Source organism: Aspergillus fischeri, genomic scaffold (assembly GCF_000149645.3).
Source record: "Aspergillus fischeri NRRL 181 1099437636265 genomic scaffold, whole genome shotgun sequence".
In the NCBI taxonomy this organism is placed as follows: Eukaryota; Fungi; Ascomycota; class Eurotiomycetes; order Eurotiales; family Aspergillaceae; genus Aspergillus; species Aspergillus fischeri.
The window spans coordinates 1,522,655-1,549,644 of record NW_001509761.1 but is presented as its reverse complement, the minus strand read 5'-3'; the positions used below and the strand labels follow the sequence as shown (position 1 = coordinate 1,549,644).

General features: G+C 47.4%; 10 protein-coding genes across 10 annotated transcripts, besides 5 other annotated features; 8 read left to right on the top strand and 2 right to left on the bottom strand.

The window, feature by feature from the left end:
• Positions 1-313: 313 nt before the first annotated feature.
• Positions 314-1,505, top strand: NFIA_005810 (glycoside hydrolase family 12 protein; the record flags this gene model as incomplete). Its single annotated transcript, XM_001259114.1, has 4 exons — positions 314-590; positions 643-698; positions 759-1,177; positions 1,235-1,505. 4 exons carry the CDS (start codon positions 314-316, stop codon positions 1,503-1,505), a joined length of 1,023 nt encoding a protein of 340 aa, XP_001259115.1.
• A 2,854-nt stretch (positions 1,506-4,359) lies between these two features.
• NFIA_005800 (uncharacterized protein) lies at positions 4,360-5,838 on the top strand (the record flags this gene model as incomplete). The annotated part of the gene is made up of 5 exons (XM_001259113.1): positions 4,360-4,500; positions 4,568-4,603; positions 4,681-4,958; positions 5,007-5,208; positions 5,281-5,838. The coding sequence occupies 5 exons, from the start codon at positions 4,360-4,362 to the stop codon at positions 5,836-5,838; spliced, it is 1,215 nt and encodes a 404-aa protein (XP_001259114.1).
• Positions 5,839-6,281: 443 nt separating this feature from the next.
• NFIA_005790 (putative carboxylesterase) lies at positions 6,282-6,770 on the top strand (the record flags this gene model as incomplete). Its single annotated transcript, XM_001259112.1, has 1 exon — positions 6,282-6,770. One exon carries the CDS (start codon positions 6,282-6,284, stop codon positions 6,768-6,770), a length of 489 nt encoding a protein of 162 aa, XP_001259113.1.
• Positions 6,771-7,961: 1,191 nt separating this feature from the next.
• NFIA_005780 (Ankyrin repeat protein) lies at positions 7,962-9,833 on the top strand (the record flags this gene model as incomplete). The annotated part of the gene is made up of 1 exon (XM_001259111.1): positions 7,962-9,833. The coding sequence occupies one exon, from the start codon at positions 7,962-7,964 to the stop codon at positions 9,831-9,833; it is 1,872 nt and encodes a 623-aa protein (XP_001259112.1).
• Positions 9,834-10,246: 413 nt separating this feature from the next.
• On the bottom strand, positions 10,247-10,483 carry NFIA_005770 (uncharacterized protein; the record flags this gene model as incomplete). The annotated part of the gene is made up of 1 exon (XM_001259110.1): positions 10,247-10,483. One exon carries the CDS (start codon positions 10,481-10,483, stop codon positions 10,247-10,249), a length of 237 nt encoding a protein of 78 aa, XP_001259111.1.
• A 646-nt stretch (positions 10,484-11,129) lies between these two features.
• Positions 11,130-12,680, top strand: NFIA_005760 (transferase family protein; the record flags this gene model as incomplete). The annotated part of the gene is made up of 1 exon (XM_001259109.1): positions 11,130-12,680. The coding sequence occupies one exon, from the start codon at positions 11,130-11,132 to the stop codon at positions 12,678-12,680; it is 1,551 nt and encodes a 516-aa protein (XP_001259110.1).
• Positions 12,681-13,030: 350 nt separating this feature from the next.
• Positions 13,031-13,084: a microsatellite.
• Positions 13,032-13,075: a microsatellite.
• Positions 13,085-13,879: 795 nt separating the features above from the next.
• Positions 13,880-15,128, top strand: NFIA_005750 (uncharacterized protein; the record flags this gene model as incomplete). The annotated part of the gene is made up of 5 exons (XM_001259108.1): positions 13,880-14,010; positions 14,056-14,266; positions 14,316-14,627; positions 14,684-14,938; positions 15,057-15,128. 5 exons carry the CDS (start codon positions 13,880-13,882, stop codon positions 15,126-15,128), a joined length of 981 nt encoding a protein of 326 aa, XP_001259109.1.
• Positions 15,129-15,465: 337 nt separating this feature from the next.
• Positions 15,466-16,361, top strand: NFIA_005740 (uncharacterized protein; the record flags this gene model as incomplete). Its single annotated transcript, XM_001259107.1, has 2 exons — positions 15,466-15,860; positions 15,908-16,361. 2 exons carry the CDS (start codon positions 15,466-15,468, stop codon positions 16,359-16,361), a joined length of 849 nt encoding a protein of 282 aa, XP_001259108.1.
• A 200-nt stretch (positions 16,362-16,561) lies between these two features.
• Positions 16,562-16,592: a microsatellite.
• A 762-nt stretch (positions 16,593-17,354) lies between these two features.
• Positions 17,355-17,390: a microsatellite.
• Positions 17,356-17,390: a microsatellite.
• Positions 17,391-18,411: 1,021 nt separating this feature from the next.
• NFIA_005730 (uncharacterized protein) lies at positions 18,412-19,293 on the bottom strand (the record flags this gene model as incomplete). Its single annotated transcript, XM_001259106.1, has 2 exons — positions 18,412-18,578; positions 18,702-19,293. 2 exons carry the CDS (start codon positions 19,291-19,293, stop codon positions 18,412-18,414), a joined length of 759 nt encoding a protein of 252 aa, XP_001259107.1.
• Positions 19,294-23,001: 3,708 nt separating this feature from the next.
• On the top strand, positions 23,002-23,221 carry NFIA_005720 (uncharacterized protein; the record flags this gene model as incomplete). Its single annotated transcript, XM_001259105.1, has 2 exons — positions 23,002-23,052; positions 23,120-23,221. The coding sequence occupies 2 exons, from the start codon at positions 23,002-23,004 to the stop codon at positions 23,219-23,221; spliced, it is 153 nt and encodes a 50-aa protein (XP_001259106.1).
• Between the last annotated feature and the right edge of the window lie 3,769 nt (positions 23,222-26,990).

Here is a 26,990-nt window from a genome sequence, read left to right as displayed (position 1 = left end):
ACAACCAATCAGCTCCACTCTTTACAAGGGACCATCCGTTGAGCATATGATTAGTCTGTTTTAGTCCCTGATTTCCCACTCAAAAATCAAACAATGAAAACAATTCGATTCTTTTCCCTTGTAAGTTACACCTTCCTTACATCTACGGATACTCAAGGTAAATGTTTGCTGATAACCGCGCTCTCCCCACTGGACCAAAGCCATCCAAATGAGCCACTGACCATATCCGCTTCCAATACAGATCATCTCACCTTCCATGACCTTCCCCCTTCTACCTCTCTGAATTTACGGAGTACTTTACATCAAACCTATCATGGTGCTTCGATGGGTTGTTAATGCCGGCCTTTTGGCCATCCCCATCGGAGGCACTGTAGGTGCTCTGATGGGAATCGATGCGCACCGACATGCGACAGGACAAGCGCCTCTTTTCAGCGGCGGCGGCGGTTCAGGGTCAGGCTCGGGCTCGGGCTCGGGCTCTGCTCCTCCTGGTGGCAGTGGTAGCACTACTCATAATGGAGTGAGCAACACAATGTACTGCCCCAAGGAACCATACGGAATCACACCTTCCACAAAAGGACAAAGCTTCACATGTACGTCGCTGAGCGTTCCTATCGGGCTTCGAATGACTGACCATTACCGCAGTAAATCCCAATCCATGGGGTGTGAGCACTGATACAGTCGGAGCATTATGCATGAACGTAAGTGTTGAGACTCGAGAATTTCCGAGCTATGTAGCTTTGTTAACAAGGATTGAAAAGGTCACAACCTTCGAGAACGGAACATACGCGACCAAGAACACAGCACCCGAGTTCTCCGTTACATGGCAATTCGACCCCGGTCCGTCGACCCAACCGGTCCACGCCTTCTCGAACGTGATGGTTGACGAGGGGTTGCCCATCTCTCTGGAGAAGATTCAGCATATGAATGTCGATTTCCACTGGACGTACGGAGTAGGCAACACACCCGCTGAGGCGACCAACGAGGCGGAACTGACTGCCGCATCTGTCAATACGAACGTCGCTATCGATATGTTCATGAGTAACGAAGAGAAGGTAAAGGATAGTTCCAGTTATACACACGAAGTGATGGTTTGGTTTGGGAAGTTCGGGCCCGCCGCGTACGTCATTGGACAAGATGCTGGCGTAGTTGCGACCAAAGAGCTGAATGGAACTATTTTGTGAGTAAACTATCCGATGACCGCTGGGCCCCTTCTCTCTGACCACTTTGTTTGCAGCAACCTATATTCAGGCACGAACGGCAAGAACCAGCGGGTTCTGACGTGGCTTACGAGCGACTCTCCGAACGATCCTCAGGCGAAGGGGAAAACTACGGAAACGTTCACCGGTGATCTCTTACCTCTGATCACCGATCTATACTCCATGACTGGGGACGCTTACCCGTCAAAATCCGACTACATGGGTATCTTCCAGTTCGGTACCGAGGCCTTCTCATCAAGTACGAATGTCACATTTTGGGCACCCAAATTCTCGGTAGATATGCGATGAGAGAATGAGGTATATATATATATTTTTTTTGTTCATTAGCTTTTGGGAGTTTTGAGGGAATCCGATCGAACATAGATAATGAAGCATTGGTATATTGCTATCACAGATGAGGACGGCACTTGTAAGGACTAAGCCGGGCTGCGTATACTGTTTACAAACATATGGACTAAAATATTGGAAGCATTGTGTACGGTACGCAGAATCGCCACTACTGGGACTCCGAACTGTTGATGTTCGCGCCGCGATGTTTTCCGCAAGCATAGGTAAGCATGTCAGAGGTGGGCCTGTTTGGTTGGAGGTACCCGCAACTTGTACACTGTAAGGTAGACCGCTGAAGACCAGGCGCCAGAAACGGAAACGCACTGGCACCCACTACATAGTCCAGACACTCCATATACACGCGCCTGCGAATCGACGGTAACCATCTCATCCTCCGCAGTGTCCATCTTACACGTGCAAGCGGCATGCACCAAAGTCGTAACGTTATGCTGGCAACGACCCAAGATCGAAGTCCATGGTCCGTTGGTCCATATCGCTTCCATTTCTTGCTGCATCCACGAGAGAATGGCATGCAACGTTGGCGTAGAATACCGGCAGTTGCCCGCCTGCTGAGTCGTACGTAGCAGGGTCGTAGGCGGCTGACGCTCAGCGGCTCGTGGTTCAATATCGGTATGGATTGTGCTTTGCTTGTGGTATAGAAGTACTTCCTCGAATGCGTAATGGTAATTAGTACTATTGACGGCAGTTGCCCATTATTCGTGGACTCGCGCATTGGTTTGCACATCAGCTAGTTGTGTGACTGTTCAAGCCATTAAACGGGCAAACACCGTTGATGGATCATAAAATTCAGCGCCAACCTGCAGATATGCTCCGTCAGTTCCGTCACCACTAGCCAAGTGCCCGGCTGACTTAGAGCCCCAAGTCATTTACCCTGGCATATTGAATATATTGTCCATTGACCGTTGGCTGATTTTATGCTACAAAGCTTCGTTCGATTGCGGAGGACGTGTCGAATCGGATCCGACAACAGGGCGTCTGCTGCAGGAATGGAAGCGACTGATTCCGGCTCGTATGTCCCGCGTGCCTCAACCAGACGATCTTGAAAGAGGGCTGCGCCAGTTGGCGGGCCACAACGCTGCCGCCCGTATTACTTCGGACTACGACTAATCTCGGCCGAACAAATCTCGAGGGCTCGTCGGTGATGTTTTGCTGCTGCTGTGGATAATCTGTAGTGCGTAGGAAATCTAAGCCCGAGGCCAATGGCATGGAACGCCAAAGTAACAAGAGCTGTTCGAGATAGCGTCTAGATTTGTCTTAATTGTACCTCACGCATGCAAGGGGGGAAACGCACGGTGACCTTTGTGTTACCAAACCTGTCAGAGTGTACGCGACCAGGTAGGTAATCATAGGCAGACAAGGATGACGCCTGAGAGCCCAGACCGTACGAATTTGAAGGAAATGCAGGCCTCAGCTAAGATGTTCGATGTTTCCGTCCTCTCAATGCTTTTAGCCCACGTTTTTGGACCTTCAGAAGCATTCTGTGGAGTAAGCACGCCGTTATCCAAGAATGTCTCAGGAAGTGTTCGAAATAAAAGAATAGAAGCCTAGCCATCTAAGTTCCACTATCGATCCCTCATTGTCTCAAGTCTGTAATCGATTTTCTGTGTCATGGTTGGTCACCGTTGTGTGTTTGGGACTGCAGTACCCACACCTGGGCTGTTTCAAAGCGAGACAGGACCGAGGCCATCGAGATTCAATCGGTAAAATCCGAGTATCCTCTCATATCAAAAAAGCCATCACTGATTCACTCATCTTCGGTCGTATGGAAAAGGTCACAATAGTAGGCCAGGAGTCAGCACCGAATAAGGTAGCGACGAGAGGAAAAAGAAGAGCCATCAAAGCTTGTGATTGGATCCTTTGATATATCATCACGTGACATCTAACCTCCAGGGAATGGGCACTGATTCGAGCCGCAGTGAGCCCAATGTCCTTTTTCTCTCCTGCGCTTTTGCTCCAATCCACACATTGAGATGTGATAGAACAATTTTCTGCGACTGCGTCTGGGCTGGATTTGGCGTTGTTCATTGTGGTATGCACAGTATATCATCTCGGACCACTTCGGCTCTGTCTGAAGAGGATGAACATCATGAGCACGGCTGAGCTTCTGTTGTGTTAAATCATCGAGCCAAACAAACAGCATGGTAGCTTCGATAAACTGTGTCCCGACCATGCTTTGTTCATTGTTTGTGCATGGAATGCTCAAGGCGCGGTGTTAGTACGCATTGCAACTGTTATCAAGACGCTGATGAAAAGCGTCTAATTTGCGATGGGCTGCAAGAACACTTTGTTTGTCCTGCACAGCAGTGATAGACACATCTTAATCAGGCTCGGATACCAATTCGTTGACTTCTGCAATATGACGCGTTATTCGCCTCGACCTAGCCTAAGATAGAGAAATATCCGTCAGCTCCCCTTCGCTTATCAATCTATGGGTGGAATATCTCCTCCTTAGCACTCGACTAAGGTCATCACCACTGTCGATGCGGTAAGGCTTATTTTGATTTACTATAAACTGGGCGCTCTGCAGACTCTCTTTGGTTGAATCACATCTAAAATATGAGCATGCTCAGCCAGTCGATGCTTGTTTCTATTGCGATCCCGGCGGCCATCTTCAAACCGGTCAATCATTGCGAAGTGCGGTAGAACGTGCCTTTTAGGCGCCATGTTGCGTAAAACTAAGAATAATCAGTTCATATAGCAGCTGCTCAAGAGTGATGTATGGTACAGTTGCCATATATAAACCCTATTAAGTACAGTCCCTTCAAATATCCAGAGCACCAAATCCAAAGTCAAAATGAAAATCGCTGGATTCCTCTGGCTGAGTCTTCTCGGCGCCTCTATTGCAACTGGCAAAACCCATGGAGTAGTGAAAAGAAGCACTGTGAGCGAGATATTAGCCGGTATCAAGAACACTGTAACCTGCGCTGCTTGTGAGGTGAGTGCGACAACAAAAGCTTATCTACCCATCGCTGACCGTACAGTCGCTGTTGGTTGTCCTACAGATTTTGGCCCATCTAGGCAATGATGACTTTGTGGATGTATAACCAAAGTCTGTATTCAAGCTGGGGTAAGCAATCTTTTTTTAGACAATTAAGCCAATACTCATCTCGAGCAGGTAGAAGACTCAGACATTTGTGAGGGTGCCATCGCTCAGGAAGGCCCTATATTGGCGCATGACCTTCGCAATATGGATATACCCTCAACTGCTACCGCCCTCTTTTGCACGACAATCTTCGGCCTCTGTGATTATCCGGCTGTTTCAGAGTATGCGGTTGACTTTCCTTCAGCCAAACCGATGAATGCATCTCGCCCCTCGCCCAGTGGAGGAACACCTATTCAGGTCGTAGACATTAGTGATATCCATGTTGACCTATCTTATGAAACCAGCACTAGGTAACCCTCCTGTCCCCAGCAAGATACGTCAATTTCTCATATTACTAGTTATAACTGCACGAGAAACATCTGCTGCCAGCCATACACATTGTCAGATGCACCCGGCAATACCAGCTATCCTGCAGGCGAATTTGGCGATCACAGCTGCGACACTCCGCTTAGTCTGGAGGAGAGCATGTATGCGGCTATACAGGAGCTGGTCCCCAACGCGGCATTCACCATCTTCACAGGCGACGTTGTGGAAGGTGCCGTGTGGCTGGTCAACGAGACTGAAGTCACCAACGACCTTAACGATGTCTACAACACCCGGATACCATCATAGCTCAATCTCGTTTACGGAGTAATTGGTAACCATGACACGGCGCCTGTCAATTGCTTTCCTCCAGCTGACATCAACACAACCATTTCAAGCCAATGGGCGTACGATACTCTTGCGTCTGACTGGACGCAATGGATAGGGTCGACCGCTGCCACCACAGTCCAAGACTACGGGGCGTATTCCGTGAAGTACCCGGACGGAAATCTGCGCATAATCTCCTTCCACACAAACCTGTACTACAAGGAGAACTTCTGGCTGTACGAAAAGAGCATGGAGACCGATCCAAGCGGGCAGCTTGCCTGGCTCGTCAATGAGCTCGATGCTGCGGAGACCGCCGGCGAGCGAGTCTGGCTGCTCGGCCACATGCCGATGGGCTGGCATACCCTGAGTAAGCTTGTTCTCTGCGTGGTGATGCTGCGTGGCCGGCTCCGTGGATTGCCTGTCACGATCGACAAGGCTATCCTGTTGCCCGTGGAGCACCTCATCCAGGCGGAACAGGAAGACGCGCACATCCGCTTGGAACGGACGATGAGTCGAAGCCGAAGTCGGACCATGGCATAAGACCCGAAGCAGCTCTGTATAGCTGATCATTTCGCCATGTTTCTTCTGACCCTGGAAGAATGCGATGACCTCGTGGTATGGAAGTACAGAGTGTCGTCGTAGCAAATTTGCCATGAACTACCCTAGGAAGGCCATTATGTTCAGGAATTCAATCTTCTTCGGCAATTAACGAGGAAACAAGACTAATGTGCGGGGCTACTGCAGATTATCCGACGGTGAGTCATCGTACAATTGTTCAGCGGTCATTGGCGAGAATACGAAATATGCTCGATCTTCTTAATAAAGCTTCAGCTAATTTAAGTTAATTGCGTCCGGGACATTGATGCCTATATAGCAAAGCAAGCCCCACTGGACGGTGGAGGCTGCCTGCTCAACAGAAAGCAGTATTTTCACTCACAAATGTACACTAACCGTTGGACTGTAACTGCAGCCATCCTACTTCAATGGCCAGCCTATCCGCCTTCCTGCACTATCTGCGCCTCAAACTCCTGATCTCCTTCTACCGGCTCTTCGTCAAAATCCTCACCTCGCCTCCGAGGCCTCGTCCTGACTCCGTACTGAGAATTCCATCTCGCGATAAAGGCCGCACTATCAATGCCCATCTTTATAAGCCCTCCTGGGAGTATGAAGGGACCATGGATCTGCGGGATCCGAGGATCTCGCCAGCGTATGCTGATGCATCTAAATATCCCGCCAATATGCTGGTTATAACAGCGGAGTTGGACTCGTCGGCGCTCGAGGCGGAGGACTTGGCGAAGAAAGCCGAGACGGAAGGTACAGCGAGCGGCAGGAATGTGGTGCTTAGGAGGATAAGAGAGTGCGGTCATGCATTTGACAAGAAGAACACGGATGAAGCTTGTGTCCAGGCTCGAGACGAGGCTTATGGACTTGCTGTGGATATGTTGAGGAAGGTCGCAAGCGAGAGTGGTTGACGGTCCGACGGAGTCACGGTTGCATATTGCAATCTCCCAGGACTGAAGCATCCGATCCCTCTCTGTATGTAGTAATCCAGAATCAGGTTATAACTTCTCATGATTAGTATCGACTGTTTTGCTGGTCTAAGCGACGGATGTTCCATCCTCCAATTCGAGATGCTCATGAGTGACAAAACCACTCATCGCATGCAAAGAGGCCGATATATCATTGAACCATGGACTCTGGGCCGCCTTTGAAGCGAACTGTGTCCCGTGCTGCTCTGCCCTTTGTGGACCCTTGTGTTTGCGAAGCAATGAATTCAAACTCATCGAGTGTCTTCGGAGCTGGAAGGACGGTCTCCTGGCTGAAGGGGCGATCTGCTGGTTATAGGGATTAAGAAGGACACGCAAACAATCAATACCACCATGCAGACTGCTGGTAATAAGTGCCAAGTACGATGGCCGATTGTTCTGGCCATCACGAAGAGCAAGATGACTGTGGATAACAAAGTGTCAGACCCGAAGATATGCGGGCGATCTGGCGTAGGGATGTACTGTCAGGCAACATTTCGAGAGTCGACTCTGATATTGGTGGGTTTCTCGCTGGTTAGCTATTCCATCTTGCTTATTGTCGTCTTCTCAGGCCAGAAGCAGGTTATCTCCTTGAATGCTTTTCAGTGTATTCGGCAAATCTTCTGGGAAGTTGGGAGATAGTCCTGCTGACGGGATTTCTGGGTAGAAGATTGTGCTATAGCTATACCACTATTGTCTAGTCTCATTCTTATCTTAGGAGTGGTTTATCAAGACAGACTTTGAGGATGATAGATATGTAAGGACAGTTACAAGACTGTCCTGGATTTAGTAAGTAACTCTGCCTTAGTACTCATTCACTTTTCTCTCTCTTTGTACTCGTTGCGAATGCATCAGCCACGTTCTTCAGGCAATCAGTTAGAGTAGTGAATGAATAACTATCTCGCGTAATTTCGTCTCACTTTCTCTCTCTTCCTCTTGTGTAAAAATTATCATCAACACAAGGGACCTCAATCGAGAACCTTACACCTCCTTTCTTGACTTTTCCTCTAGCATTCCATTATGATAGCTAACCTGCCTTCATATATCAGAAAAGTAAGAATTCTATTCCGCAGCATCCTGACCAGCAGAGTGGGAGGCGAAGGCGAGCGCGCACCGGCCCAGTGGTCCCTCGAAGCCATGTCACTCCTCAACCTCCCCCTTGACGTGCTGTACGAGATAGCTTCTCACGTTGATTCTGATCGCGATCTGAATGCTCTGGCTCAAACCTGCTCCCCTCTCTACACAGTCTTCAACTTCGAACTTTACCGACGCGACGCTAAACGAGGACGGAATCGAGCATTGTTCTGGGCCGTCCAGGGTAATCAGAACGGCACACTATGGAAATCTCTCGACGCAGGCGCATCAGCACCATGGCCAACGCTGCTTAGCCTGGCCGCTGAGCACGACTCAGTGCTTGCGATGAAGGTACTTCTTTTGCAGGACGGTGCCGATATCAAGGCTGTGGAACAGACCGAAGAAATTCCGCTTTTGGTGACCGCTGTGATCAATCGCTCACCCAAAGTTGTGCGCTTCCTTTTGACCAGAGATGAGGTTGATCCGAATGTCAAGAACTATGATGGACAAACACCTCTTGCATATGTTGCCTACGAGTGCTTCAACGATATTGTTAAGATTCTGCTGAAGTGTCCCCAGGTGGATGTCAATTGCGCTGATAACAGGGGCTGCACGCCACTCCGTCTAGCAGCGGAAAGGAGCCATGTGTTCGTTGTCAGAACACTCCTCTCGAATGCCTCGGTCGATGTTAGTGTGAGGGATAATATTCATCACAGGACGGCTCTCTCAGCTGCAGTGGCGGCTCTTGCCAACCGAATTGCCTGGGGCCCCGAGAAGGTCAAATTGAAGCATCGGCGGACAATACAAGCACTCCTGGAGCACCCGGCGACCTCGGTGAACTATGATACGGACCAAGATCTCCTGCAGCTGTATCGGTTCAGCGCTCAGTACGGATACGAAGAGATTTTTAACTTGCTATGGTCAAAAGGGGCGGGACAGCTCCCGGCAGAACTTGATCGCTCCGGGATATTATTCTTCGTTGCTGAACACGGCCAAGCCGGGATCATGAAGATGTTGTTTGCAAATGGTTTCGAGCCGGAAGCACAGACTGATACGGGCCGCACGACGCTCTCGATTGCCGCGGAACACAAGCAGCTCGAGGTCATCCGTCTGCTTCTCTCGACGGGAAAGGTCGACGTGAATTCCAAGGATCAAGCTGGTAGAACGCCGCTGTGGTGGGCTATGACACATGGGTGGAGGAAGACTGGGACAGATGAGACTGTGAAGCTGCTAATCGCCCACGATGCTACGATTCCGACCATCCAAAGGAGGAAGTGGCTGCAAAAGTCACTGTGCAACGCTCTTGAGTATGGCAATTGTTTTCTATCCGAAATTCTGCTTGACCAAAGCCAGCCCATCAGCAGCAAGAAGAGACAAACGCTGCTGTCCGCCGTCGCCAAATCTGCAGACATTTCACTGGCGAAGACTGTACTCGAAAAAGCACAAATTGATCCTAACGATAGGGATTCCGACGGTCTAACCGTACTGGACCGGGCCGTTCTCAATGGTGACATCGCCCTTGTTGATCTGCTACTAGTCCTCGATGGAATTGATCTGAACTCCAGAAACTCGAACGGCGACACAGCGCTAGCGATTGCGATGAACGAGGTCAGCGACTGTTTAACAACTTCTCTCGGGTTAAAGGACAGGCGACCCTTTGAGACTTGCATGGAGCGATTTCTCCGCCACAAAGATGTTACCACAGAATCTCTGGATGAATATTGGCTCATCGGCTTTATTGTTGTTTACCTTAACGCTCTTAGAGATCAGCAACTAATAAAACTCCTCATCCTCAAGGATGACCGTCTCACCACTGATACCATAGTCCACGAAGGTCACGCAGAAACACTACTCGACTGGGCTCAACAGAACTACTACAGGACCATTGTTCGAGCGCTGCGGGAAAAGGAAAAGCGAATGTGGATTACGATCTGAAGTTGGCTAGGGCTGCATGCTTAGCACTTGGCTCAAGGTCGCTGTATCGCGTGTGTACCCTCGCTTGCTGCGATGGGCCTACATTTGCAACACGGAGGCGATATCAACGTGTCTTAGGGTTCTGAAGGGATGATGCCGGTCTTGGAGGATGTCACTTCCGATTTTTGTTCCCGGACATCAACTGATTGACTTGAAACGTGAGAGCCCGGCTATGGGTTGGTAAGATTCCACAGAGAAAGTTATTTCCGAGGTCTTCATCAGGTTTCTCGTTCTCTCATCTATCATATCATCTCTTTAGCATCGGAAATGCATCAAAATCGAGCTCATCTACTATATCTTCTAACTCCCCTGTATGGATAAAATCTCTGGTTGGCTCATAGACTGCATATGAAATCAAATATGACACCACGACATCACAAAATCGGCACATTCTTAGCACCGCCTGTTGACGACGTACTGACCGTCACATCCTTCCACGCCTCCATCTCCTCCCGAGTCTTCTTCATCTCCGCCTCCAGCAATGGGAGCGTCTCCGGTCCTAGCAGCAACCGCCCGGGCAGTTGCCTCTCATCCTGCCCAACAAGAACATCAAAAAGCACCTTAGCGCAGTCATCCGCCGCCGAGAAACACGCCTGAGCCACCGGATCCATCATATACGTCAAGAGTCGATTCAGCGACCCGTCTGGCGTATCATATGCAACCAGACGGTTGATGAGTCAAGCATATTGATTTTGTCCGTTTTCTTGTAGTAGCGAACGCTATTACTAGTAGACCTGTAGACCGGATGGTTGTTGTATATATACCCCGCGTCCACACAGTAAGACTAAAGGCAATGCGGTTTGCGGATATAGACGGACATGTCGAAGAATGGCACGCCTTAAAGCTGTCGGCATCTGATAGCGTGGCTAAGATATGATTATTCCATCCATAGAGAAGACTATCAGACCGCATTATCCACAATAGGACCCCCTTCAGGCGTGCCATTATCTCCACTGTTGTGCAATAACACAGTTAATGGCTGATGTTGGATCGTCACTCCAAGCCAATGGACACGTACAAGACTTTGAATAAAGCGCTAAGAGTGATTCTTATCGATGTTATTGGTTTGCCAATTTCGGAAGAAGCTTAACCAATGCAGGCAAAGGACCACGGTTTGATTGGACTGTTCGTATGCTTGACTCATTCTGGCTCATCTTGCCACGTTCTACTGGTCAAGTCTGAAAAGGCATACTTATTAGCGAATGGTCCATATATCAAGGAAATTCAGGAACTCCAGGAGACATCAACTAAGAAAAGATGGAAGTGTACAAAACTCGTCTTTTTCCTCATGTGCTCCCCTCTTCACCAATCTCTACTCCTTTATCCATCCTAGATGCCACCGTTGCCCGATTTGCTCCAGCAGGCGCAATATGGCTATGGGATCGTTTCCCAGAGAATCTCCCAGAAGGGGAATTCATCAATCATCTCCAATCTTCATTTGTGCAAACTTTATCCGACTACCCACAATGGGCCGGTCAGCTCCAATGGGCCCCGGTTCGAGAAGGCGGCCATCACACCGAGCGCTTCAACCGGCCAATGATCGTCTACGGGACGCCTGATGACCCTGGAGTTGAGTGGCGTGTCGTCAAACGAGACGGCATATCGGGCGGGACGCTGGTACCTTCAGCCATGGAACGAGCAAGCACGGGAACCTGGAACGGGGACAATTTCCCCCAGAGAGATTTCCTGAGTGAAACCCCATTGGCATTGCATGATCTGCGTGGGTACCAGGGATTACCCGGTATGCAGGTGCAAATCACGCTATTAAAGGATGGCGCATACGCAATTGGAATCCGAATGGCACATGTCCTCGCCGATGCCCAGACGTTGTTGGTGTTTTTGCATCAGTGGGCGGCCGCAAGTAGAGCCGCGTTTGGTTCACACAATACAAAGTCGTTGATGGACGCTCCAGTCTTTAATCCAGCGCTGTTAGACACACATGCTGCCGGGGATATTGACGGCCCAGCGCCGGATCGCGGGCTGGTTGCGACAGCGCGTGAGCTGCCACTGCACCGGTTCGACTGGTGGAAGACGGACGACCCGGGATATCCGAAGGTAATGGTGCCCAACACGCTGAACTCGATGCCTTCTCGTGAGCTACTGGACAGCGTCGAACTCTCTCCGTCGACATCTGCACCATGGACATCGTGGGATTTGTCCAAACCAATTCGCTACAGGCAGCTCCATTTCTCAGGGAACCGATTAGCAGATTTGAAACGGAAAGCGCTGGCACAGGGTCGAGGAGATATCTCTCGACTCGATGCATTACTAGCCCACCTCTGGATCTCCATCAACCGCGCCAGGAATCTCGCCAATTGCCCCGACTCTGTCTTCCTTGATCTCTCTATAGGCACTAGAACACGCGTGTCTCCTCCTCTACCTGACACATTCCTCGGATCACCACTCTTTCTCACTCACGTAGGCTCCTCAGCAAAGGCCCTTTGCGCTGCGTCTATCGGAGACATCGCCAGCCAAATCCGAGAGACAATGGCCCTATTCACGCCAGAAAAGATCGGCGCGATGCTCCACGATGCCGCGTATGAGGTCTCCCCGCAGCGGCTGTGGCAGGCGTTCTTGGGCTCGCGACATGTCCTTGTCACCTCCTGGTTGCGATTGAAAGTGTACGAAATAGACTTTGTTGGGGATGGAAACCGTCCGCGGTATGTGCATGCCGTTCTGCCCAAGCTAGATGGGGAAGTGCAGGTTATGGAATCAGGGGCCGATGATAACGGGGTGGATGTGGCAGTGTATCTGGAGGAAGAGGTCATGGAGAGGTTCCTGGCTGAACAGAGGAAGTTTACGGTGTAGTATACCTGATACTGGTATCGGTCTGAGAATTTAGGAATATAGAGCTCAGACCTTGCTCCAAATCCAAAAATCGATGCTCCTCATTTCAATTCGGTGGCCAACTTTAGAGATTATATCGCCTGTCATACTGCAGTTCGATCATATGGAAAAACCCAGGATACAGAAAGTATCCTAGATGACAGAGTGCAGCCCATAAATCAAGTAGAAATCTAGCAGATTTGCATAAGATGGATGAATGACATTGTCATTATCAGCAGCGTCCTCCCTATCGATATAATTTGACGCATATAAGATAGTAGCTGCTTATGAAGACCGGTCCGATTGTAAAGGCAGAAGACTTGAGGAACTCGAAAAAAAAAAAAAAAAATAAAAATAAAAATAAAAAAAAAAAAAAAGAAGAAGAATAACCAGTCCCCGGGCCATAGTGTCTATGCCATATCTGTCAGGTTGTTGAAGTATAAACAGACCACTCCGGCGATGTTTGTCAATGCTTGTCAGCTCCTTGGAGACTTGAATATTTTGGCAGTCTGCTGTTGACGGAGAAGGCACAAGAAGTATATAGCATGTTGCTTCTTCATCTTCGAGTAGACAGGCGTTTCCATAGTCTGCCGCTAGAAATATAACCCTAGATAGCCACGGGACGAAGTTGTATACTTGTCTGTACCTTGCATGGATCTTAGAACTGGAATGCAACGACACGCAGGTTGAATTGTTGTAGAACAGGAGGCACAGCACTCATGTCCCACTAGAACCACAGAGACCAATACCTCTTGGTTAGTCCTGTCAATCAGAAATGCTGACGATCTTCCCACTGCGAGGTCCAGGAACAGAGAACAGACACAGCTGGGATATTTGCTACCATCCTCAACTTGTGTACATCGCTGCGTCTACGCAATTGCGTCTAGACCTCAAATAATACTAAAAACGATATAACAAAAAGAGCAAAAACATACAACAGCATGTATATGTCGGTGGTCACCCACCCCAGCGTCTGTTCCCTCGCCGCTTTGCCGCGCACGTTCCGGCGGCCTTTAGGTGAACACTCAGGTACCTGAATATTTTGCACTCGACTACCAAGAAGCTGTATTTTGACAAAAGCACACAATAGCGCCCCTGTGTGAGAGAGAAATTGTTTAAACCCATGATGTGTCCGTCTTACTCCTACACCTTCATCCATAACTTGAAACTGATCGGACAGTATGCCACACAAGCCAGTTGCAAACTTTACGTGCGTGATCAACCTTGATGATCACGATGATAAAGAGATCAAACAAGCCGTTCTTCCACGAACGGCCGAAAAGTATGAGCGGAGTGTGAAGATTTTTGACCAGTAAGTCTTTCGAATCTACGGAAGGCTTGCATCTCATCCTCTCAGATTCCTTGAGCTGCACCCCACTGCCCGCTCTCCCCCAGATATCAAAACCTACAAAGGGTTTTTGGAATTTTACGCAAGAAACACGACGGGTCGGATCAAGGAAAAGCCTACAACGGAGACCGTGGAGAATTTCCGCCAGGACTTCGAAACAGCTCTTGCTCAGCTGAGGGACTTCTCTGTCCCAAAGAATATGTCGAATACCATGAAGGAGGTATGGATTTTTGAGCCTGATATAGTCTGTATACTAATAAATCTCAAAGTACATTATATCGGACTTAAAGACCAAACTTAATCTTCCAGATGTTGAGATGTCCAGAGATGGACTCTCTCCAAATGATTTGACCATCCTTCTAACACAGCTCTGGTGTTGGGACTTTAAGGAATACCGTGGACAGTTTCCTGACCGGAGTAGAGTACAGCTTACCACATCAATATTACTCTATTACTTTTCGTCCGCCCGAACTGGAGAGGTGCATGAGTCAACAGCTCGCCGATCTCTTGCCCGGCAGAAGGATAGCAGCGACGACAATAACGCGAATCTCCAGGCCAGTGCCATGGCTGCATGCTATAAGGTCCGTATCCAGCTATCTGTCTTTGGCGAAAGGCTTTTGAGGCTGATCACGCACAGCATTTTATCCTCACCATAGAACTGGTTGATGGCATTCCGATGTTGGTGTTGACTTATGCTCGGGAGTTTATAAAGGGGTACTGGAGAAAGAAAAAATGGGAACCTCCAGTGCATGCTTTCTATGAGGTGTACAAAGAGGAAGTCCCAGTCTTTTTCAACTTGATTTTCTTCATGCTTCCGTTATTTTCTGCTGACCGTGCTTTCCGCCATTACAAATCATATACTAAGATCCTTGATGAAGTGGACTCCATCAAGGTCAGCGACTTACAGTCGCAGTCCAACCACGTTATCTCCAGGATCCATTTTCGGAAAGATCTATTAGATACTCTGGTATTTAGGCCATTCAGCGAGCTGGATTGTGAAACCTCCACAGGTAGGGCAAGAGGTGCTGATGTATTTAGAAAAGAGTTTGCTGCACTTGGGTATCGGAGCGGGTATGAACTAAATGTTACTGCCCGTGCGTGTCATCGATGGGCACTGATGGAAACAGGTAGGAAATCACGCTAATCCAGTGTTGCCATCTGAGCCACTCACATTTCATAGATAAGAAATACTCCCAGACAGCTCAAATGAAGCATGCTTCTCACACTAAAGCACGCACTTTTGGCTGATCATACACTCATCCTGTGTGTGAAGTGGATGGACCTGCAACCTACTTGAATATTACTTCCCGCCATGAGCATATTCAAAATTGACGCAGCATGGGCATACACCATAACCCAAATCTATGGCAATCTCTACCCGCAAAAGCGGAATTTGAATTCCAGGAACGAGAAGACGTCATGGCACTTGACACAGAATTCGCACTCCTCAGCTCCCAACTTGCGAAGGCCGACAGCCAGGAAATGGCGCACGAGATTCACCTGCAACGGTGTCGAGTCCAGAGTCAAAAGGACAAGCTGTATCTCAAGGAACTTAAACAACAACGGGAGGTCCAACAGGGTACCCAAGCAGGAAGCATCTATGAACAAACTCTCTTCCACTACCGCCAGCGAGCTATGCCAGAGCGGGACCTCCTCACTCAGATTTTGCCAACTAGGATAACTATACAAAGCTCAGCTGGGCTGGGCGCTATGAAGGCACTAGAAACAATCTGCAGCCAGTACCATCTGGTTACCTATCAATCAGGCTTACGACCGGTCAACGGCAAGTGCATGTGTGGTGAATCAGTAGATAGGTAAGTGTTTGCCTGCTACTATACACCAACGTTTACTGACCCCGTAGGTTTCACGCCCATCGTCAATGGCTACATCTATATTGGTGCTATCACAAGAGACTCAGTCAAATGAGTGTAGACGATTTTGCGGAGTTTTGCTTTGAGTGCGACATGTGGTTTAACAATCGCAACAAATGGCGCCAGCACTGTGAAGATCATCTCAGCAAGCCTACTGAATTGCTTCGCTGCGATCTGATAATATTCCGGAATTGCCCGGTGAAGCCTGGTTACTGCCCTTTTTGTCTGGGTAACACAAGCCTAGGCCCGACCCAACAGATGGAGCAATATCTGGATATGAGCAAGTGGTATGGTCACGTTCAATCTCACCTCAGCCACCAGAACTTATCGGGCGAGTTTCACTGCCGGCACCCCGCATGTACACAGGGATACGGGTTGTTGATTGAATTGGCATGTCATCTTGAAGATGTCCACTGCTACAAACCTCCTCGTGGAAAGAAGTGATCATTGGAACCATGACTAGAATAGAAGACAGAAGCTTGCGGATTCGTACAATATATTCCTCATCTGTGTGTTACCGTAATTATTAATCCTATAATCGTCTATCTCTTTCTGCAGCCCTCCAACGACCAAACATCCATCACTTCACAGAAGGGTAGATTCAGGTACCCCAAATACCTCAGCAGCCCCCGATTTTGCCTTAATTTTTTTTTTATTTTTTTTTATTTTTTTTTTAATTTTTGTATACAAAAATGACCATTTGCATGCGGGCCTCTTTGGATTGAGACATATATAAAATGGATAGTGATAGCACATGCTGATACTTGTGTACTAAAATATTTTCAGAGAGCGGCGAAAATTCGGGGTTCGGTGTATTCCCGGCTCGGTGGTTGATTACGTCCACTTACGTTAATGGTGACTAATTTAGTTAGCTGGCCACAACATCTGTCTTAACTCGCTATAATACTTTGACATCCTGGGATGCGGAAATGCATACTTCGCCAGGACGTTGAAAGTTTGCAAGTCTTATAAAGGTCACCAACCACAGAGCAGCCTCTATTTGTGGAGGCTGTCCTTCTGGCTTCAATCATATAGTGTCTCCTACGGTTGATCATATGTCCTTTGAGGCCATGAAAATGTCCTAAGGCTTTAACGCAGCTGAGAACTCTGGCAACTGGGACATCTGTTAATCCTGCCTTCATCCTCGGTTATCATTACATATTTCCGGCTCTGGTAAAACGGGGGCTGTACTGTCAATTCCCCCCCTAAACTTGTATGTGTTACGAAACACCTGCAGGCAGCAATGGAATGGTTGGACAGGGCTTACGAGAAAGGTGGCGCAGGTTGACGTAAAGTGGTTAAGCCACGTGACCAACGGTCCCTGATGCCAAGGAAGTGGTGACGGTCCATAAGGGACCAATAACTACGTAAAGACACGATGGACCTCAAGGTATGGACCGGAAAGGAGGAACTATATCATTCCCAGTGTACCTAGAGTTTTTTTTTTTTATTTTTTTTATTTTTTTTTTTTTTAGTTTTTCGCGCTCAATACAAGTTATTCACTCGAGTACAAGTTCATTAGTCCGATTCGTCAGTTACTCTCTACTATTGGGCATACGTACTCAATAGGTCTTGCTTCTATCTCTACTGTTATTGTTCTTGTGTTACCTTTGGATTGCCCTTGACCCGCGTGAGGTCATCGTATCACTGCATCGATAGACTACCTGGGCGGTAGGCCTCATGCAAGGATATAGTCCAGGACTATACCACCTCGTTCCCAAAGTAGTAGAAGCAGAGAACAGCAGAGACGGATCCCAGGGTGTGGCAGTATGTAATATTCATTCGAGCAATTCCCGGATTCTCGATGGATAAACTTATTGGAATTTCCAGTAAACAAAGCGTCGCTAGCAAGTGTGTGTGATTGGGCGGACACGACTTCCCTTTTCACTGTGGTACATAACTAGCGGGTATCTTAGCGTCCCGATCCTGATGCTTCGCTTTGGCTAATCCATCATTGGGAGACTAGTGTTTCCTCTCAGCTTTAAATGCGGCCATTTTATCCCCTGCAGCTCCGAAATTGCGATCACCCCTTGACCGCCATGGAAATCAATCATTTATGTCCGCTATGCGGACGAAATCTGAGCATTACGCGTGAGAGTCACTATGCTCTTGGGGAGAGGGTAGGTGAGGACGGGATCCGGACAGTCACCTTAGCACTACTCCATCCTCTTACCGATGCCCGGCTGGCTGAGATGGTCAATGCACGTGCTAGGAGCCTGACTGAGGTGTTCATACATCCCGGCTGCTGGCTGATTGCTAGGAGGACATTGAGCCGCCGTACGAGCACTGACGGAAAATACGTCAGTGTATTTCTAGAGCGCTTGAGTCAATTGCTACCATTTCTGGCAAGGGTCCCTTTCTCATGTCCAACCGACGGTTTGGATGTGGATATTTTCGTGCCACTAAAGAATGGGGAAAGAACAGAGCCTCCGTCACCTTTCTCACGCTGTCCGACTGAGATCGTCCAGATTATATTTGCCTTCCTCAAGCTAGATCAGGATGTTTCAAACTTCTCCAGGCTAGGGGCCCGAGCCCTCGGCATTGCGGGGAAATTGGTCACACATACGGACTCAAGGAAGATGCAGATGCGGAAATAAGTGTTCCAATCCTCCTCCGGAATATCTTTCAGCAGCCGCCAGCCCGATTTCCCTTCACAACGAACTATAGGGTCGTATCGGATTAATTATCAGTGGCAACCAGCCGTTAAGAGGACATCCAACTAGCAGTGCGTAACGACTCAACATCCCATTGCGGACGTGTAGTAGTCCCATGGGTCCCAAGTACTAGGAAATTGCTCCATAATCATGGGCAGGTAGGTGAGGGACCATTCGTCAGCTCTGTCAGCGGTATATTGCGCCTTGCGAGACTCCCAGTATTCAGGCAGCCAACCGGATTGCTCCCAGTCAACAACCGCCAGAATACGGTATGGGCGTGTGGGTGTGACGATGATATTACTGCGATGCAGGTCGCCATGAGTAAACTTAATTGCACAGTTGTCTGGGAGGTCATGGCGGAATGGTTCCACTGGAACTGAGTACGGATCTGGCATGGGTCTTCGGTGAAGAAATGTAAACCAATCATAAAAGTCGCGAACTGTAGCGAAAGGGCCTGCTTCATGCATATAGTTCACATGAAATGCTCTATCATAAAGAGGTCCCTTCGTAATGTTGCCTACGAAGAGAAAGATTAGCTGACAGCAATCACTCATCCAAAGGGTACCCAGGATATTCGCAGCTACAAACAGGTCCTCTGGGTCCTGTTCAACTTGGCGTAGATGCTGAAAGATTGTCCTGAGTTCGCGACAGATGCCAGCCTTATCCTCATATCCCATGCTGGGCCATGCTTGCTCAAGCGATTGCCCATTTACATACTCCATGTAAATGTAGGCCTCATTACCCTCAGTGCGCCAACCATACACTTCAGGCACAGGAACATCGCCTTTGAGGAATTGATGGACGGCAAATAGGGACTGAGCTTTGGATATTTAAACAGAGCTTCCCTACTTAAATGAACAAGCCCATTTCTTCGAAAATGATAGGTGGCGGTCGGACATAAGGTGCCGCCATCAAATGAACTTTGTTTTGATTTGGATACCCTCCAGCAAGATGCTGATGCTGTGTCCTAGCGCCTGCCTGCACTTCATTTGCTGAAGGTAATCGATCCTATTTGTGGAAAAAACTTGAATCTTCCACAACAAAACTGAGAGAGTTAGGGATCTTCTATTGCGTAAGTCGCACCTGTTCTCCTTCACAGGTCATGATGTGTGAGCCTAGACAGGTGTGACCGTGTGGCCCTTACCTGTTTGCGGTGGAACCGCGGGTGTTTTGTGGTGTCTGTCAGATGATCACATGATTAGGTCTTGGCTCCAGGCACCAACTTGGCGACTCTTTCGCGAATGTTAGCTACTTCGCCGCTTCACAGACAGCGTAACGTCAGTAGTTTCTATGTCTATGTCCTTGCGGGCCCATTCCTGACCCCCCTTAGCTTCTGTGTGACAATGGTCACTCGTCTACGCTATGAGAATTTGAGTTGACCGGAACCGACCCGTGGGTCCCGTCCTGGGGATCATCTTGGCTGCATTGTACTGCCATTGACGAGCTACAGAGAGCTTGTTTGACGCTAATGCATGGGTTCTTGACTGCCCACATCAATTCTTTATCCCCACGGGCCTCCTGGTTTCCGACTGATACGTCAGAAAATTGTATAGTTCTCTACCAGAATCAATCTATCTGCTGGTCGTACTTTTCTGGTGGACGCCCTGATCGCGATGGATCCACTCTCTATTAGTTATGCTTGCTGCACGAACATGCTCTGCCCTCTCTGACGCACGTGAACTTGCCCGGTCGGCTCCATGCAGTCAACAATGAAGTTGCTGACTTCAATCTTGTCCTTCTTGAATTATCCTCACTCATAGATGGCTGGGGATGTCTGCCTGAGAGCGAGCTTTCAGCTGTTCCTCGTATTTTACAGCAAGCAAACAAAAAATTAGTGGGAATCAAAAACCTTCCATATCAGGGGATACGTGCACTTTGGTGACTCATTTGCGCCGAACTGGAACTACCTCCTCGAACGCCTGCTGCGTGGGATCCTCCAACTATGGGCAGCTCGTGTACAATTCCCTGGACAATACTAGCATCCCCTTCCAGAACTAGGGTTAGATTACTGATCGCTGCACCCCCCACCCCCCCCCCACCCCCCCTCCCTTTTGGGTGATTTTTTTAGTGAATACCTAAGATTGTATATAACTTCGGAACTTTATAGATGGTGACTCCGAACAGAGGGGAGCTTGCACCTCGTAAGAAAACTTCTCTCTTCAGGGGGAGCCACGATGACTACACCTCGGCACTCATTGAAGACAGATTAGCCTTAGTGCACTCAGTATAACACTAAGGAGTCTACGACTAAGATTTGGCATCGACAATAAATTAATATTGAAAAGGCACCGAAGGATGGAGTATCAAACTATGGTCAGTTTCTTTACAAACACATGGAAACCACATGCGGAAAGACTAGTCCAGTTGCACGACGGTAATTTCAACTAGAGTAGAAGTTATGCTTTGTTTTCCTTCAGAGTTAGGCTGGGATTGATTTACCTATTGCCTTGCAAGATAATCCAACCAAGCTATTGCATAAAATCTATTGTTGGAGGGGCCGGGGATCTGCTGTAGACCTGGATAACAATCCTCCTCAGAGACCCGATAGCTCGGAAATGCGCATCAATGTTCTGTAAGACATCCTGGAGAAATTAAGGATTGGTCTCTTGGTCTGCTATTAGACCGCCATTCGAACCATAGACAAGGGTTTCTAGTGCTTTTAAGTTGGTGCACTTTTCTTTGAAGAAGCCGCAAAGTCCGGAGCCCATCTTCCCTTAACCTTATCTCGCTTGATTGGCCGTCTTTCCGCTCAATGGCAGGAAAGTCCATCCGTAGCTGCGACAGAAAACTTGCATTCACTGATCCAATGCAGTCTAGGAAGGATTGTAGGAGGTTACCCTGACATTTTGTTCCCTCCTTGAGGGCAAACCTATTTGTACTATAAAGAATTGCATTTAACTCCTTCAAGATTTGGGGATGGGTATATAAAAGCGCGAGCCACTGAGGTGGTTTTTCAGGCGCGAAAGATTCTACTGGACAACCTGGATCTTGGAAAAGAACAAGTTGTTGTGGCAAAGCCAGCACTTCTTTGTAAATACGATTGCGAAGCTTGATTGGTAGGCGAAAAAAGCCAATGTAGGTGGAGGATGATGGTGAAGAAGCCTTGTATGATGGCGCAGTGGCCATGGTGACTTGTTTCGCTCGCTGGAGGACTATATCGCATTAAGGGTACAGTATCCGACGTCTAGCAGGTCCAACTTCGGAGACTGCAGACCAACGGTATCTTCGATATAAAGATAGTTTGTCGACAATAAATGAGCTGGCATTCGAGGAACGACTTTCTCCTATATATTCTGGGAATTGGGCGAGCGAGAGTCCGACGGAGGCAGTAGCCATAGAATTCGTGTCAGTATGCGTGTTAGTCTGCATGTTAGTGATGTACCATTCTTGCACGTACTAGTGATGATGATTTAAAGTATTTGAGTAAAGTAGGCGGTTGAGCATGCTCTGGTCTTCTTGCCTTCTTTGTCTTGAGAAAATTTGTTTGCAAAGGCGCCACCAGACTGTTCTCAGAAACTTTGTGACGTGGCACGCCTATGGCCACTTCCGCCCAATCAGATAATTTGCTGATGAGGGGATAAGGCACTCTGAGTGGGGCAATTGCTATGTGCGGCCCGTTCCCCTCCTGATAACTTCTAGGCGTTGGCCAAAAGAAATCACCATTTCAGGTATATGAGACGGTAGCCAGCTGGCCACCTCAGATTCCTTAAAACTAAAGTTCTTTCCGCAACATCAATATCTCATCGTCTAGGCCAAACGGATATTTTTTTCACGAATTTACCCACTATCATGATGCAGTCATTAGATGACCCTGGTTGGATGAGGAGTAAATTCTGCTGATGATTTGATCGACTTTGAAATAAATCTTGAGAGTCGTTCTAGGATTCAGAACTAAAGGATAGCCCTCGCCCATCACAAATCTCTAAAGTGCACTTGGAACTTCTAGTCAGGTAAGTACCATTTCAATTAGATAAACTTGTGTTCAGTAACTTGCCCGCATATTTCTCGCCATCTGTATATGCCCTACTGGCTCACTGTCTTATAGCCTGAGTAGCAATGCCTCTAGTTATCTGAATGCAAGAATAGATGACATCCAAATTGAACACATATGGGAGTCTCTGGTTAGGGAATGTACTGCATGAAGTCTGGCGTCCAATGCATCAACGATCAACAAGACTAGCATAGCTGTTAACTCTTCAGACCTTTGGAGTGCAGCATACCGTGAGGCAGTTGAAAGTGTTTAGGATGAGATAGATATTACAATTCTAGAGGGAAAGAACGTGGCGCAGTTATTTGCAGAGCTAGACTAACTTAAGAGAGAGGTGATGCAAGAATCTGCCTTTAAAAGAGGTTTATGATGCTTGCGCTCTTTACAAGTACCCCTTAAGAGGTTTAAAATCTTGCTGGATCTGGCGAGTCCTTTAGCAAGCATGGAGCCAACGGCAACCACAGTGGTTGGTCTACTTAAGGGCGTGACTGCAGTAAGTCCTTTGATTTATGAATATAGTATATATCTATGCAGCAGATAGTTAATAATTCTTTAATAAGATTGCCATCAGCTTCGCCACTGCTGATTTGGACTTTGCAAAGCAGATTGCAGAGATGTTAGAGAAAATCTCTTACATTGATGACTGTGACACACTTGGCTGAAAATCAGATAGAAAGGACATCCACAATGTATGGTCTACAACTATGACTCCTCTGTGTATGTCTCTGACTTTGATAGGTACTTGTTATGGTGCATCAAAAGATGCTTAAGTTCTACAAAGTCGCTTATGAAATGTTGAGCCGGAAAGGAGCAAAGCTCATAATAAAAATGGTCTTGGAGACTGACCGCCCTCCCAAGTATTATATCAGAGTTTCTGCGGTATTCTGACACACTTCATAATCTTATCCAGAAAGCGACATGGGAAATTATGGAGGATATCAAATCGATGCTATATAATTATAAGAGTAAGGACGCTCTTACTTATTCCTAGAAAGCTAGTTCTCATGCTCTCCTAGTTGCTCGATGGCTGGGACGCAATCAGATGACCCACCAGTATCAGTACCACGATGAGCTCCAAACCATCTGAGCTGACTAGGCCTGCAAATATTTGCTAGAGACATCTAGTTTCGTCAAATAGTATAACGCTATTGACAATTTTCAGCAGCTGGTTTTAGTTGGTGATATGGGTTGTGGCAAAACTGTTGCCATGTCATTTCTAGTAGATATACTGAAGAGGAGAAATTAGGGACAACTACTAGAGCCAAAACTATGCTATTACTATTATCAAGATGATAAAACTAGGAAAGGTACATCCATACTTTCTATGCTGATTTTATCCCTACTTGAATAACTTCCAGGCCTGAAAAAGCCATTTTTTGAGTAGTACAAGCAAGCTCAAGTAGCTGGAACTTTTAATCCAGCAGCTAGTATTACAGAACTAGGAGAATATCTTAAGAGGCTACTAGAAATGATTAACCAGCCTATTTATTTTGCGATTGATGGTCTGGACGAGTGTGATAGAGCGTCTTGCGGTAGTCTTCTGTGTATTTTAGGAAAATTATCATGTAAGGCATGGAGGCTTAAAATCTTGCTTTCTACTTGTCCTAAACAAGTGATATTAGAGCAACTGGGGACGGCTGCTTGGATAAAACTCAATCCCAATGCTGAGCGCGATGCCATAGTGGCGGATAAGCTGATTGAGAATCAACTATTATATCTTTTGCTGAATGTCAAAATACTCATTCGCGATCAGTTGTCTCGCTTAGCACAAGGCAGCGCCATATGGACAAAGATGATTGTTAAGCTTATTAAAGTCTGTAGAATAAGTGCAATTGATCCTATGCGATGTTTCATGCAGAATATTCCACTTCTAAAGCAGCTGACTAGCCTCTACGCTATGCTATTTTCTCACTCTACCTTGGACAATCCAGAAAATCAGCAACTTGCCAGTATAGCAAAGACTTCTTACTGTTACATACAGACCTTTTAGCATACTCAAGTTAGCCTAGGCCGTAACACTAGATTTTACTCATGTTACTACTGTGAATGATCTTGCTTGTCTGGTGGACTACCAAAGAATCATGTCTCTCATCCATCCATTCATTGCACGCGTTGATTTAAAGGATCTGAGGGCACGCCAGGTTCGTCTAGTGCATCAATTAGTGAAGGAGTTCATATTAGAGAATTAGACTTCTGATCTGCCTCTCATGCAAGGTGGCCCAGTCAGAAAGCCCAGTTAAATAGTCACTGAGCAGCAATTGGAAGACCTAAATGCTTTTATATTAGATATTTGTATTAGATACCTCCTCTTAGATGATATTGACCAGCGCAGCCTCTTTTCTGAAGAGCAGATGGCGATTGCAGAGTTACCTCAAGATGATGATCTGTTCAATGACAACAAAGAACCAGTTTAATACAACCCATATTACATGTGGGAATCTTGGGAAGAGAACATGATCCATTACAATCCAACTAAGTATGGCTTTAGTGAGTTCTTTGTGTATGCATCATGCCACTGGCTGGAGTATTTCAGCTCTATTACAGTTAATAGTCTTCTAAAACTAGAGAACATAGATGACCTATGCTGAGCAGGCTTGACTTAGCTCCAGAATTAGATACAACAAAACTATTGACCATATTGTACAATCCAACCCAGGTTCAAGTTCGAAAGCAGTCTATATAATCCACTTAGCATAACTTGCTTATATGGTTCGGAGGCAATGCTGCGTGTTATGCTTGAAAAATCGGACTTTAACAATGGATGATTTCTTCGGAACCCGGCGATGGGCGCCGCCAATCAGATACTCCGATGGGGAGATATAACAAGACTCAGGACACTGTTTCTGGATGAGAAATTAGGGCATGAGTTACAGAACGTTGGCTTTTTCCGACTTATCATCAGAAGATGGTCTGACTGTATAAGTAAGCAAGACTGGACTCCTGTATTCAGCCTTATTGACTATATGCCGGAAGGATCGGTCCAGGGGGAGTGGCGGAACAAGATCTTGACTCTTGCTGCCAACTATCGATGTACACCCATGATCGAGCGGATGGAAACCCCTCAACAGATATGTCTATGATCAGTCATGCACATAACTAATACATTTTATCGAAAGAAAGAAGCAAACCATTCTCGCATTAAGATGTAAAAGATCGCTCCTTGGAATATGTCCATTCTGCAAAATCCCAGAAACTGGAGCTTCCCTGCAATGGTTCTATCTTGGCCGTCAGATCCGTTAAGCCACATATCGAAAAATGGCATGAACTAGGGTTTGACTGTGACTCAAGATCAAGCGTAAGAAAAGATGGTCTATGGTTGGAAGGCAAATGAACTGGACACGCTCGTTGGTCTCTTTTAGCTGGACTGGCTTTGGCCTGGGCGCTGTCAAGTTTACTGCCTCTCATCGGGCGACCAAATTACGCCACAAGGCAACTTGGAGTGATGACGCGCTTCGTTCGGGGAAGTGCGCAGCAGTCTCTGCCCACGGCATTCCCTCCCTTTCCTTCAGTCGCACCAACAGTGCGTTTTCGTCTGAGGTGTATGGCTTTTGTTTTCCCGAAGTATCGACCGAAGGGGTCTGAGTCAGCATCGGACTAGAGTCAGGAACGAATGTGAGATAATATGCTGGTTTTTGTCCACTGGATTCAACTGTGAGGATGGCTCTCCCGTGGACCTCGTGCATAGCACGGGAACAATCACATGGAACGGGGTCTGAACCGCCCAGTGACTGCCGGAGGGACTTCGCCGGAGGTTTTGATTTCTTCTTCGGGTTCTAGAAACCGTGAAAGAATATCAGACCCGGGCACCATTTTGCAAACAAGTGTATCGACATTCACACGAGGGTTTCGCGAGGTCACAGCCGTGAACGCATATGTCAATCCTCGCTTTGGTCCATTCGCTTTGACGGGCTTAGAGTTCGATATCTCAGCTATCAAAGCCATTAAAAACATAGATACATCTTGTAGTGAGCTCCTCCATTACACTCGATAGATTGTGTTCTGATAGGCAGCGGCCAACTCTTGCCACGTTATACCTTAAAGGTACGGGAGTGCAAAGACTTGCGGCCATTAGTATAGCCCCGAAAATTCAGCAAAAAGGAAAAGGAAAGGGGAAAAAAGGGGAAGTGGGGTAAAAGGAAAAAGAAAGAAAAAGAGGGAAACGAAAGGCAAAACGAAAGGAAAAATAAAAGAGAACAGAAAAAGAGGGGAAAAAGGGGAGAAGCCCTACCAAGCCTTCCTGCGAAGGGAACCATCTGTTATCCGAGTTGAATATGTAAATCTGACCGTTCTCTTTCAACCGAACCATGAGCGAGACGTCCGCATTACACTCCCAGCAGAATTCAAATGCCTTCCGGAACAAGATATCTCCTTGTCGTTTGTGTTGTTGATAGTGATATGAAGGAAAAGCTTTCTCAGTAAGCTCAACCACTA